At 46.0% G+C, this 12,878-nt stretch overlaps 2 protein-coding genes and 1 pseudogene across 3 annotated transcripts; 1 reads left to right on the forward strand and 2 right to left on the reverse strand.

The window, feature by feature from the left end:
• Window positions 1-3,952: 3,952 nt before the first annotated feature.
• Window positions 3,953-4,071, forward strand: LOC112479016 (annotated as a pseudogene).
• Window positions 4,072-5,779: 1,708 nt separating this feature from the next.
• TNF (tumor necrosis factor) lies at window positions 5,780-8,500 on the reverse strand. Its single transcript, XM_006904669.2, has 4 exons — window positions 8,128-8,500; window positions 7,530-7,575; window positions 7,299-7,346; window positions 5,780-6,967 (listed from the first exon to the last, which is right to left on the reverse strand). Exons 1-4 carry the CDS (start codon window positions 8,311-8,313, stop codon window positions 6,546-6,548), a joined length of 702 nt encoding a protein of 233 aa, XP_006904731.1. The 5' UTR covers window positions 8,314-8,500; the 3' UTR covers window positions 5,780-6,545.
• A 1,454-nt stretch (window positions 8,501-9,954) lies between these two features.
• On the reverse strand, window positions 9,955-11,955 carry LTA (lymphotoxin alpha). Of its 2 annotated transcripts, none has more exons than XM_006904671.3 (4): window positions 11,927-11,955; window positions 11,467-11,508; window positions 11,209-11,314; window positions 9,955-10,965 (listed from the first exon to the last, which is right to left on the reverse strand). In XM_006904671.3, exons 2-4 carry the CDS (start codon window positions 11,497-11,499, stop codon window positions 10,553-10,555), a joined length of 552 nt encoding a protein of 183 aa, XP_006904733.1. In that variant the 5' UTR covers window positions 11,500-11,508; window positions 11,927-11,955; the 3' UTR covers window positions 9,955-10,552. The 2 variants fall into 2 exon arrangements, with proteins under 2 accessions (XP_006904733.1, XP_006904732.1); XM_006904670.2 differs by having other exon boundaries at window positions 11,401-11,508.
• Window positions 11,956-12,878: the final 923 nt, after the last annotated feature.

Here is a 12,878-nt window from a genome sequence, read left to right on the forward strand (position 1 = left end):
TTTTAATTCTGCATCTGTGAGATTGCTGGACTCCATTATATCTTGAGCTCTGTTCTGTTCTGTCACATGGTTTCTGCTCCTTTGTCTTCTCATTTTGGGTGCCTTTCTGTGTCTGTTTCTATGTACTAAGCAAAGCTCCTAAGTCTCCTGGTCTTATTAGTGTGGATTTGTGTAGTAGGTGTCCAGTGGCACAGTCCAGAGAGGGGTTCAGCTGCAGGCCAGATTTAGCCCAAGCCTCTATCCCTCCGGGGCCACCTGTTAAGATTCAGCAAGCAATCCACCATGCTTATAGTTGCCTCAAAAGGCCATACCAGAAACCAAGGCCAGCTGCCTCCAGTGTGAGTCTAGGAGCTGTTCAGCAAGGAGTGCCTGACCTGCTGAGAATATACCTGGATGTGGCTTGGGTGGGGCCACGAGTTGGGGGAGATGGAGTTTCAGGGAATCCTCTGGGCTGAGCAACCTCTGTTATCCAGTTCGATGACCTCTCAGCTATGGTGGTGCTGTGTCCGGAGCACTGGTAGGTGGGAGGGCTCAACAGGGAACAATGGATACCGCTGGCACTTATGTACCATGCGAGTACATAAGTCTAGACCTTCACTCTGACAATGTCTCTTTTTAAGTCCCTGGTGCCCCCTGCGCACAGCCAAATCAGCACTGGTGCCCAGAGTGAGCAGGTCTGTCACCGTGAAAATACGCTCACAGATGTGGCTCCTTTAAGAGGCATCTGCCGCTGCCGCAGCCTCCGTTTCAGCCGCTGGAGACAGGGCAGCCCCACATCCTTGCCCCATTCTACCTTCTGCTGCCACAGGGTGATTTTTTGGATTTTTTCCCCTAGTTGTATGGCTTGTTCATCTAGATCCCATGTGATTTTTCCTTGCTGCTGCTCCTTGTTTCCATCACAGCTTTGATTCGGTTGCGGGAGGGATGAACAGAGCCTCTATCATCTACACCGTTTTTTTCTCCTCTGCAACACACATTTTAAAATAGCTAGAATTGCAAATGAGAACATTATCTCAAGACATCATAGATTCTTAGAATTTTAATATAACTTTTAGAACATTTATTTTAATAATAATAATTTATTCCTACAAGTATAACATAATTATTATTTCTTATTTGACAATGCTTCCCATGCAATTTTGCATCTCAAATAAGCTCAATTAGTTTATTTTTCCCCTTTTATAATAAAAAGAGAATGAGAGATGTCCTTTGAAATATTTCAGGGATTTTAAAAAAAAATCTCAAAGTTATTTTTTGGTTAAAAAAAAGACAAATTTTTGAATTTTGGGATGTTTGTCAAACATATCAAAAGTCTTAAAACAATTGGTCAAATAGGAACATAGGTCACTGAGAAAAAATACTTATCTATTTAATCATGCTGATAATTAAAGCCTTTGTAGGCAAATATAGAAAGTTAAATAGTTGTAAGCAAAATTTAACTCTTAATATTAAGAAGACTGTTTATCTAAGCATTCAAAGACCTGATGATGCAGAGGACAGGAAATAATTTTAGTACAACACGAGATCTTTGCTTTCCCTTTATAATCTCTTATAAAGAGCATACCAAAAGTACAGAAAAAATTTTCTTTTTAACAGAGAGAAAACTAAATTCTAATTTTGTATCAGCTTACTTTTGATATTTAAATTCATTTACTTAATTAAATTCATTTTAATCTTATTTAGCTTGACTACATATTAAATTTCTTTCTGAAGATTCCTTTTTCACAAACCTTTTACAACTTTCCTTGTCCCTCTTAGTCTGTCTCTTACTCAATCAGGAAATAACCCACTTATTTAAGGACAAACCATTTTCTTTTAATTTCCTCAAAAATTCATTTTCATACCTTATATCTTCTTTTACTGAAAACATTATTTCCTTTCATATTAATTAGAATTCTTAACCCTTAGAAACCTTAATTTTTCTACTAAAAAAGTAAGCAATAAGCATCTTTTAGATTGGCTATCTATGAATTACATTGGTAAATCTATAAATACATTTTATAACCTCTAGAAACATAGGTACTTTTACTGGCAATATATTTCATAATTTTTAGAAACATATGCTTTCTCAATAAAGTATGAAACATTCATTTACAGATCCAAATTTATCTTTTAGTTTCTCTTTAATAAGTCCAAACTAAATAGACTTATTTAATGACAATTGTTTCAGTATTTTACCTTATTTGGAAATGATCTAGATATTCAATGAATTTAACTTGACTCATTATTTAACTTAACTTGGCAAAACTCTAAGGTTTCGAGTTAGCAAAAAAGTTTGAGAAACCGAGTACACATACCATAAAAAACAAATATTGCAGAAAAGTTCACCTTAAAACTTTTTACTCATCTATACCTATTTATTTTACATGTTCTCAATAATTATGTTTAGGTTTCCTATGAACATTTTATTATATAATAATAATTTTATTATACTAAGTTATTTTTCTTGCTGACAAATTTCTCAATAGAAATAGCATGAATTTATTTGGCTAATAATCCCAGGTAGAATAAAAGTATTAAACATAATTCTGATAACTCTAAAGATATGCCATTTAAACCAAACTTAAACTAGCTTTAATATCAAATATTTTTCCCAGATCATGTGATCCTGAAAAAATATCTGAGTTAGTTTCTATTACATTTTTGAGAATTTTAATGTAAGCGCTTAATTCCTTTAAGCCAATTAAACAGAGCTTTTTTTCCAAATTAGCAATATCATCCAAAGGTAGAAAATACCACGCAACAAACATGAACATACAGAGAAATGCAAATGGAGACCTGATAGTTTCGTTTTTAAAATTTCAGCCAGGAGACAGTACAATAAGGCAAAACCCCACTAATTTATTTATAACAATTGGAATAAGTTAAGTTTATTCATTCAGATGGCTAAAGTTCTGTTTTTTATTAATATTTGTGGATAAGACCATTAAGATTTGTATTTGTCCTTGGCAAAAAGCCTTGGAGCCAGAGTAGAAGTTTGTGCTTTTGAAAAAACTCTCATTTCCATTTTTTCCCCTTCAGTCTTAAGAATTGAGGATGGTAAAGATAGGTGGGCACTGCACTGCTTCTAGAGCTGCATTTCTGGCTCCACAAAGATTTGTAAGATATGGAGTTGCTCTCAATTCCCCAAGGAATTGGGTTATAACTTAAGTGACATCATAAGTTGATCTGCCCATCCAACTACATCATTCTTAATTTGCTTCTTTCCCTTTGGGTACATATTTTATTTTGGAGAGAAGGCTTTTTAAAAAGTCCCATCAGGCTATGAACCTTTAGTTTCCTATTTTGTCAAATTTCATATCATAGAGTTATTAAATTCTTTAATTTCAGCTTTCTGGGGGAATAAACAGTAAGAAATTTTAAAGCACCTGCTCAGATGGCTAAAGTTTCCCTTAGAATCCTTTTAGAGCTGTTTTTAAAGTCAATTTGTCTTTTAGAAGTTTCTGCATATCAAAGAATGTATTCCAATATCCCTAAGAGATTTGGAATTCTATCCTTAAGGGAGGACCCCTGAGATAGACTTGAAACAAAGCTTTCCTTTGATTGCCATTAAAGTTTTAAATTATTTTGGCTAAGTTGGTGTCTTTTGCGCCAAAAAGGCACAAGAAGGAAGTACCAAAATGTTTGTGTATATATAGCTGGAGTTCTTGAGGAAGGAACTTTTTGGAAACTTTTTAAAAGGCCCCATGTTAAAGATAAATTTCCCCGAAAGCTGTCACAGCTGAACAAAAAGACAAAAGAGATGTTAAGGCTATCTTTGAATTATTTAATTTCTTAGAGACCTCTAAATACCACTTGAAAAATACTTCTCATTCAGCTTAACGTTTTTAAGATTTTCCAATTGTGCATGCGAATTCATTAATTTTGGAATTTCGAAAGATTCCTAAAGTGGTCGCAGCAGTTCTAAGTTATCTTTTGTATCTGAGGTCCATTGGGGTAAAAACTTAATAGATTCTATGGCCATGCCTCCCTGAATGTGCCTGATCTCGTCTGATCTCGGAAGCTAAGCAGGGTTGGGCCTGGTTAGTACTTGGATGGGAGGCCACCTAGGAAAATTAGGAGCTGTAGGCGGTAAAAAACAAACAAACAAACAAACAAACAAAAACATAAAACTTAATAGACAATGAACCATAAGTTTTGAACATAAATCCAGCTGGTGTACAGATAAGGGTTGTTCTTCTGTAGCAGATTTAGACAGAGGATGTCCCATTATAAAAATTGGTATCAGAGGAACCAAGAATGAAAGCTCTGAACGTCACTCAATGAGTGGTGTTCAGAACCGAGAGACCTCACCGCTGGAATCCTGGGTTGTAATGACAGAGCGCAAAGAGCTCAAGCAGTACCTTCTCTGAAACCAGTGGTGGCACCAGAATTAAAGCAAAACTGTCTTTGGGTCCCATTGCTGCCACTATTAACGTTGATTGAGTGTTAATGTATCAGGAGACTTTGGCTAGTAATAAATGATAAAGATTTATTCAAAGGTCTTAGGGTTTTCAAACTGGAAACACCAGTAGGCAATACCCAGAGTGTTCTAAGGAAGAAAGAAAACCTGAGAGTTCTTATAGTAAAAAGTATATTCTTGAGAAGAATCAGTTATGCATCCTTAGCCTCTGGATTGGTCCAAGATAGTAATCCTCGAGATGCCAGGTGGTCTGGATATGTGAACATTCTTTCATAGTCCTTTAGGGGGTAATCAGAAAGTTATCTGGAGGTTTAATGAATATCTAGACATTAACACAGGACTGTATAGTCCAAAAGTTTAAGTTTCTAGGCTAGTAAAACAAAAATAGAATTGTTCCCTCATACCTTGTTTTAGTAACTTAGCAGCTTGACTTTTTTCACTCTATTCCTCATTGGCAACACTAGCAGGGAAGAAAGCCCAACTTCTGAGCCCAGTGGGGGCACTCACATTCTCTGGATATTCATTTCCGACTTCATATTTGTGTTTGACTCTGTGTCCAGAAGAGCCTCCTTGGAGGAGGGGGTGCTTTTCTCTTTCCAATTCATGCATCTCACATCCCACCCCTTCACCATTCACCAAGAAAATCAGTGAGACCAAGCTCACATGTGGACCCTTCACCTACATCTTATTCCTAGTTTTTAATTTTCTTTCTTCTCTTCAATTCCACCCACTGAGAGATGGAAGGGAAAAGAATGGCTGGGGGCTGGATGATGGAAAAAAGCCAGAATTCACTGAGTGCCTACCATGCCAAGTGCTATGCTAGGTGCTCTGAGGTAGCTTATGTCTTCCATTCTCTTGTGGCCCCATTTGCAGTGGGCATTCCTATCTCCATCTGGTAGAGGAGGTTCAGTGACTGGTTTAGGTTGCAGTGTCAGAATAGGGTTGGCTGGGGGGTAGCTGGATCAAGAGATTTGGAGTCTAGATGCCTGAATGTCTGGAAATCCCTTGGCTGTGATTCAGATGCCAGAGAATGTGGCTCCTCCCCGACTCTCTCTCACAGGCCACGACAGCCGGAAATTTCACCTGAACACCTGAGCTGCCAGGACTTCCCCTGGTGGGATTGGAATTCCCAGAGTTGGAAATTCCCATGCCCTGAGGGAGAGATAATTAGGTTCAGGCTTCAGTTTCCTGGGGGAGGGGCATATTCAACTGGGCTTTGTTTTTTGTAGGGTCTTCCAAGCCCCAGCAGTCCAAGGAGTGGGGACTGGATCCAGGCATCTTAAACCCTGTAGAGAGAGGACGTTAGGGGGTGGCCTCCCACCCCCAAGGAGAGGTCGATGCAGAATTAATTCCAAGAAAGAGACCATGTTTCTTTCCTAAGCACACTTTATTTCTCGCCACTGACCAGTAGGGCGGTTACAGACACAACTCCCCTGGGGAGCAGAGGTTTAGCGATGTAGTGACAGTCAGTCACCAAATCATTATTTAGACAACTTGATCAGATAAATATTTTTTAAAAACATAAGCAAAAGGAGGCACAGAGGCCAGGAGGCCGGGTGGGAATAGCCTAGAGTTCAGCTCCGTTTTCACAGAAAACATGTCTGAGACAAGGCAGCCCCTGAGTTGGGTCTCCCAGGACACCCGACCTTCCAAATAAATACTTTCATCAGTAAATAAATAAATAATAAATAAATAATAAATAATCACAAGTGCAAACATAAATAAAGGGAGCTAGCCCTGTGGGGGAGGGTTTCCAGAGAAGAGTCTGGAACAAAGGGAGGCGTGAGGTGCAGTCATGTCAAGTTCTAAGTAGGATCTGCTCAAGGGTGTCCCAAAGTGTTCTGGCCAGAACTAAAGTTTCCCTGGCCATCACATTCCAGGTGTCCCAGGTTGCACTTAGGGATCCAAACCTGAGGCCTCCATTGCATTCTGGAAGCCCCAGTTTGAATGCTTGGTAGTTGCCAGTGCCCCATCGTCCAGGCCACCTCCATACACCCTAGGTTTCTAAGTATTGTTTAAAGTTCTAAGCTTGGGGCCTGGCCTTGAGCCTCTAATTCCCTTTCTAAACTAGAAGAGGTTGAGGGGGTCTGAAGTTGTGGATAATAAAGGGACTGAGGTGGATGGGGATGGACATTCTGCTCCCTCACAAGGCAATGATCCCAAAGTAGACCTGCCCAGACTCAGCAAAGTCAAGATAGTCAGGCAGGTTGATCTCGGCACTGAGTCGATCACCCTTCTCTAGCTGGAAGACTCCTCCCAGGTAGATGGGCTCATACCAGGGCTTGGCCGCAGCCCCCTCTTGGGTTTCCCTCTGGCAAGGGCTCTTGATGGCAGAGAGGAGGTTGACCTTGGTCTGGTAGGAGTCAGCGAAGCGGCTGATGGTGTGGGTGAGGAGTACATGGGTTTGAGGGCAGCCTTGACCTTTGAAGAGGACCTGGGAGTAGATGAGGTACAGCCCATCTAATGGCACCACCAGCTGGTTGTCTGTCAGCTTCATGCCATTGGCCAGGAGAGCATTGGCACGCTGGCTCAGCCACTGGAGCTGTCCCTCGGCTTGGGGGTTTGCTAGAGGCAAGGAGGGAAGGAGAGAATGAGGGAGAGGTGAGTCAGAGTGACCCCGAGCCACTCTCCACATCTTGGACTTCAAATTCTGCCCACCCCCCATATCCAGCTCCTGTGCCCTCTGTCTGTCTTCTCATGTCCCTTCTGGCCATGAGATTCTGAGTATTCCCCTCAAGGCCTGTGCTATTCCTTTACCCTCCCCTTGAGTTCAGAGAGTTCTTCTCACCCTGCCTCCAAGGTCTGTCTACCCTCAGCCTGGGTTCAGCCCCAAAATCCTATTCCTCCACAGCACATCTGCTTCTTCATCCCCCACATACATCCTCAGAACTCTTACCTACAACATGGGCGACAGGCTTGTCACTTGGGGTTCGAGAAGATAATCCTGAGGAAGAAAGAGAAAAGAAAAAGGTGAGACCCTTAAGCTTCACAGAAAATATCCTGCTACTTTGACCTCCATTTCTCATCGCCCCAAACCCCAACTCTAAATTTCCCCCACTGCCATCTGAGGACTAACCCCCATTATACCCAAACCCAGAAGTAGGAGAGAGGCTTCAGAGACACGTACCAAGAGTCTGGGCCAGAGGTTTGATTAGTGGGAGGCCAGTCGGGAACTGTTGGGGAGAAGAAGGAGAAGAAGAGCAAGTCATTTCTAAAGGAGAAACAGTCTGGCAGCTTATCCAGTTTGTACTCTCTGCCCGATGTGTCCCGTTCTCTCTCTTCATTCATTCATTCATTCATTCATTCATTCATTCATTCATTGATCCATCATTTCATTGAGTGCCTTCCACATGCCAGATATCCTATCTGCATCTTTCCGTATCTCTGTGTTTCATCATCTTTATTCATTCTCATTTCCCCCCAGCTCTCTACCTACATTCCACATCTCTCTATATCTCTCTTTATTTATTTATCTGCTTGCTCATTCATTCATTCAGCAACTGTTTAGGGAGCACTTTCCATGTGACAGACACACTCTCTCTCCATCCTTCTCTCTCTTCCCTGATCTCTCTCCACATCTCTTTCTGCCTCCCCATCTTTCTCCACGTTTTTCCTCCCTAACCATCCCCATCAGCACACCTCTTTTCCCAACACCATTTCTCACCCTCTCTCTCCCCCATTTCTCCCTGGGTAGAAGAAGGAACCAAGGCTGGCGAGAAACTCACCTCTTCTCTCTGGGGGCCAATCACTCCGAAGTGCAGCAGGCAGAAGAGCATGGTGGCTCCTGCCACGAGGAGGAAGGAGAAGAGGCTGAGGCACAGGCACCGTCTGGAGGCCTGGGGCCCCCCTGCCTTCTTGGGGAGTTCCTCCTCAGCCAGCTCCACATCCCGGATCATGCTTTCAGTGCTCATGGTGTCCTTTCCAGAGGGGCTCAAGTCCAGCTGGGAAATGGTGGAGCCCTGGGGCAGTGTGTGTCAGAGGGAAGAGAATCGCCTGCTTCTCCGGGTCTGTGTCGTCTGAGAGATTATTTCCAGGGGGGTCTGGAGTTGCTTCTCTCTCTCCTGGCTGGTCCCCTGGTGTCCTCGCTGAGGAAGCTTCTGCTGGCTGGCTCTGCAAACAGCTGCATTTATACGCCTGGGGAGAGGAGGGCGGGGAAAGGCTCTCATTCAACCAGCGGAAAACTTCCTTGGTGGAGAAACCCATGAGCTCATCTGGAGGAAGCGGTAGTGGGCCCTACACCTCTGTCTTGGTTTCTTCTCCATCACGGGGGTGGGGGTTTGGAAACTTGGGGACACCCAGGCATCAAGGATACTTCCCACCCTCCCTGCTCAGATTCTGGTGGGGGGTGGGTGGGTGGGAGGGTTGCTGGGCCAGTTACTCCTGTGACTTTAGAATCCTCTTCCCACCCCCCTGCTCAGATTCTGGTGGGGGGTGGGTGGGTGGGAGGGTTGCTGGGCCAGTTACTCCTGTGACTTTAGAATCCTGAAGGCTAGACACCAGTTCCCCTTGCCCCCGCAATTCCCACTGTCTCCATTCCTTTTGGGGACCAGGTCTGTGGCCTGTGTCCTTCTGATTTCCAGGCAGGACTCACACAGGGGCAGAACTAGAAATGGTTGGGGCTTCAGAAAGCTGAGTCCTTGATGGGGAGACAATTGGGGGAAGCTGTGCTGGGTCCTGAGACATGTGTTTGGGTCCTTTGGGGAAGAAAGAGCTGCGGGGAGGGGAGCTTGATGCTAAGGGAGTGGATGGGACCTCTGGAAGGACTTGGGGGGCCAGTGAGTGATAGCAGGGACAAACCTGGGACAAACCTGGGACAGTCCCAGAGGGCTTGAAAGCAACCCTGGGAATTCATGAACCCCACCAGGGCAGGCCTTCTCCTTTCATTCTGACTGGGACTCACAGGACTGGTTTCAGTCTTGGCTTCCAAAGGAATCTGAGGCCCTGATTTTTGCATGAAGCCCCCACCCCTCAGAGCCTCCGTGTGTGGCCATGTATCCCCCAAGAACTCCTGTTCCCTTTAGATTCCTGGAGACAGCCCTAGCCTTCAGAGCCCCTGTGTGTAACCATGCCTCCTCAATGTTCCCTGTATTTCCCTGCCCCCTAGCCTTGGATGCTCTCCCACTCCTCAGGGCCCTTGCACGGCCATGTCTTCCAGAGGACCCCCGTTCTCCATTCCCATAGTCCTGAATACCCTTTGGTGTGTTCAATTCTCTTTAGAGGCTTCCTATAACCCCCATTACTCAGAGCCTCTATATGTGGTCATATCTGCCAGGGGTTCCCTGACCTCCATCCCTCCAGAACTTGGACCTGCATTTCTTCTGAGCTTACCCTTTGGTTCCCCCAAAGCAGCCTGGCTCCCTTGACCCCGTGAGTCAGCCACATTTTCCCAGAGCTCTCTAAGCCCCTAGATCTCTTTGTACTCCCACAGCTCCCATCCCTTCTGAGGCCTCTGTCCTCCCCTCCATTCCTTAGAGCGACTTAGGAAATTCTCCCCTCCCAGACACACAGACACAGGCAGACAGCATCTCAGAGAAAAATAGTTTATTGGGCTTCATCAAGGGTGCAGATACTACCTCATGGGGTGTCTAGTCAAGCAGTGGTTGGCTCTTCAGAGCCTTTCACTTCCTTCTAGAGCCCCTTGGTCCCTCAGAATCACTAGTTTTCTCTCTCACTAGGTCATCCTTGTACCGATGCCCTCTCATTTTCATCTTTTGGGCACATTTATCTCTCTCTTCTGATATTTCTCCACGATTCCTTTCTCTCCATCCTCCATAAATAAATAATTTAATTTTTTTCCTTCATAAATAATTCCCCCTCCCTGCCTTAAGTCATCCACCCAAGCTCCCCGATGTGTCTGCTCCCCCTCCATATCCAGGGCTAGGCCCCCCTGGACCGGCAGCACAGAGGAAGTACTCTGGACGGGAGTCTTTAGCAGGCTTGAAATCCTCAGCTGATCATCCAGGGTGGTTTAGGGAGGTGGGTCCCCTGGGGTGCTTAGGATTCCTCTTTTGGAAGTGCTGGCTGATATGAGTGGGGAAGACTTGAGAGTGTTGGAATGGTCGAAGGAGAGGTGTGGTGACCCTTGAAATGATCAGGATGGAGGCAAAATGAGAGAAGGCCTTGAAACCAATTCGTTCTTTCTGGATTTTTCTATAGAGCAAAGGCTCCAAAGAAGACAGTACTGGGACTGAGGAGTAGATGGGAGATGCCGTCTGTATGAGTGGATAGCTGGTCTCCCTGGGTGAGCAGGAACACAGCCCCCTGGTACACTGAGCGCACCCAAGGTCCCTGTGGTCCTGGGCACACAGACTTCTGAGCACTGAGGAGAGACACGTGGAAGGGATACTGGGAGGAGAAGAGCTGGACCTCATGGGCCAGGTAGAGAGGGGTGGGGGTGGCCTTGGGAAAGCAACCTTCCCCGGAGAAGACCACCTGGGAGTAGACGAAGTAGAGGCCACTGGTGGGGACCAGGAGGGAATTGTTGTTCAAAGAGAAGCCATGGCGGAGGAAGGCACGATCTGTGTTCGCTCTCCAGCGCAACGAGTTCTGAGTGCTGGGGTCTCCTAGGAAGAGCCATAAGGGGTTTTGGGGTTAAGGATTTGGGGGTCAGAAGTCTCAATCCCTGAAGAAGTAGATGCTGGACTGAGTTCCTGGGGGATGATTGGGAGGGCAGAAGGGGGTAGGAGCCTCTGTTTTGGGGTTGGGGAAAGTTGGGGTAGAGATAGGGTACACAGATGCTTGGGTCCCTGAAGCAGGGTAGGAGGCGGGCTTGGGTCATACATCTGGAAGGGCAGGCAGATGTTTACCAACAAGGTGAGCGGCAGGTTTGAAGGTGCCTTGTGCGAAGTGATTCTGGGGGTGCTGATGGACAGTCCGGGCAATTGAGGGTGAGAGACCAACACCAGGGAGCCCCTAGGGGAGAACAGAATTGAGGAGGGCTCTAGGGCCCATGGTTTGGCTAGGCCGTCCCCACAGACCTCATTCTCCTGCTGCCTCACCTGGGCCTCAGGAGGCAGGGCCAGCAGCAGCCCCAGAAGGAGAAGGAGGAGGGGGGCGCCACATACCCTCACGAGGTAGAGATATCCAGGTGGTGTCATGGGGAGAACCTGTGGGGAGAGAGACAGTGAGCAGGAGGGCAGGGCAGCCCGCTGCAGAAGACAGGCCTCCTGCCTGAGGAGATAGCCACAGGAAAGAGACAGGGTGACAGACAGAGAATGGGACAAGATGCAGTCAGGGAAACTCCGAGATGAACAGGGGGAGACAGAAAGAGAAACAGAGACAGGAGGGAAACAGAGAGGGATCAAAGAGGAATCACAGCAGAAACAGAGGGCATGTGACAGAGACAGAGAGAAAGAGGCTGATAGATGGAGAGTCAGAGAGAGGGGAACAAACCAAAACCAAACCCAGCAAGGCCCAGGCCCAGGCAGGAGGTGCAGGTGGGGCCGGGCCAGGCGGGGGGCTGAAAGATCAGGGAGGGAATCCAGCACCGGGGCAACCCAAGGAGATGGGGCGGGAAAGTCTCACCTGCTGTGCGGGGCCCCTGGGCCCGGACGCCTGGGTCCTTTTATAGAGGAAGCGGCAGCGGCAGTGTGGCAGGCAGCGGGCGGGTTCTAGGCCGATGCTGGGGCCCGGGGAAGCCCCCAGGGCTTAGAAGATGCTGCTGTTTCAGATGAAGGCAGGAAAGGCTGAGGCCTAGGAGAGAACCGCAGGCTGGGGGCTCAGATGACTGAGTTCTGGGAAAGGGAGTGGGGTCAGGGGAATTGTGGACTGGGAGGGCTAGAGAGTGGGGTCAGGCTTAGGAGTTCCAAATAAGAGACAGTAAATTCGGGGGAGATGGAGGGGGAGCAACTGGGGTGTGAGCTGGAAGCCTGGTTCCCTGAAGAGTGATTACATGTAACACCTCAGCACCCTTGGCTGATTACAGGCTTCTCTCTGTGCCTATTTTGTCCTCTTATACCCCGTCCTTGTCCCAACTGGCTCAAGTCACGCTTGTCTCAATATGTGTACTTTCCAGGATGTCTGGCAGGTTTCATATCAAGAGGTTTCACTGTATACTCTCTTGCCTGGAACATCATGGCTTATGTGTGTTGTCCTGGTGAAAATATTCATGGAGCCCCCTTTAAAAGTGTCCTGGTTTGGAAGATGTGTTATAGTCCCCTTATCCAGAGAGATGCCATGCACTCACGTATGATGGGGTTGCATCTCACTCCTGAAGGATGCCCTCCACCTCATCCGGATCTTAAGTGGCCCCCCACACATCAGATTTACATAACCCCCAAAAAACACATTCTAGGATCAAGGAATGTGGCAGCTAAGCCACTTGTCTTGAAGCTGCTTTTATAGAGCCAATACACTGTTTTAAAATCATTAAAAATTTCTACCCCATTTTGCTGTGTGACTTAGATATAGTGAGGTGTACATCTAAGAGAACAGCCTGATGAACTTTGCCGTCTGTTTATAGCCATGTAGCCACTAC

This window comes from Pteropus alecto, unplaced genomic scaffold (genome assembly GCF_000325575.1).
Source record: "Pteropus alecto unplaced genomic scaffold, ASM32557v1 scaffold400, whole genome shotgun sequence".
Taxonomy (NCBI): domain Eukaryota; kingdom Metazoa; phylum Chordata; class Mammalia; order Chiroptera; family Pteropodidae; genus Pteropus; species Pteropus alecto.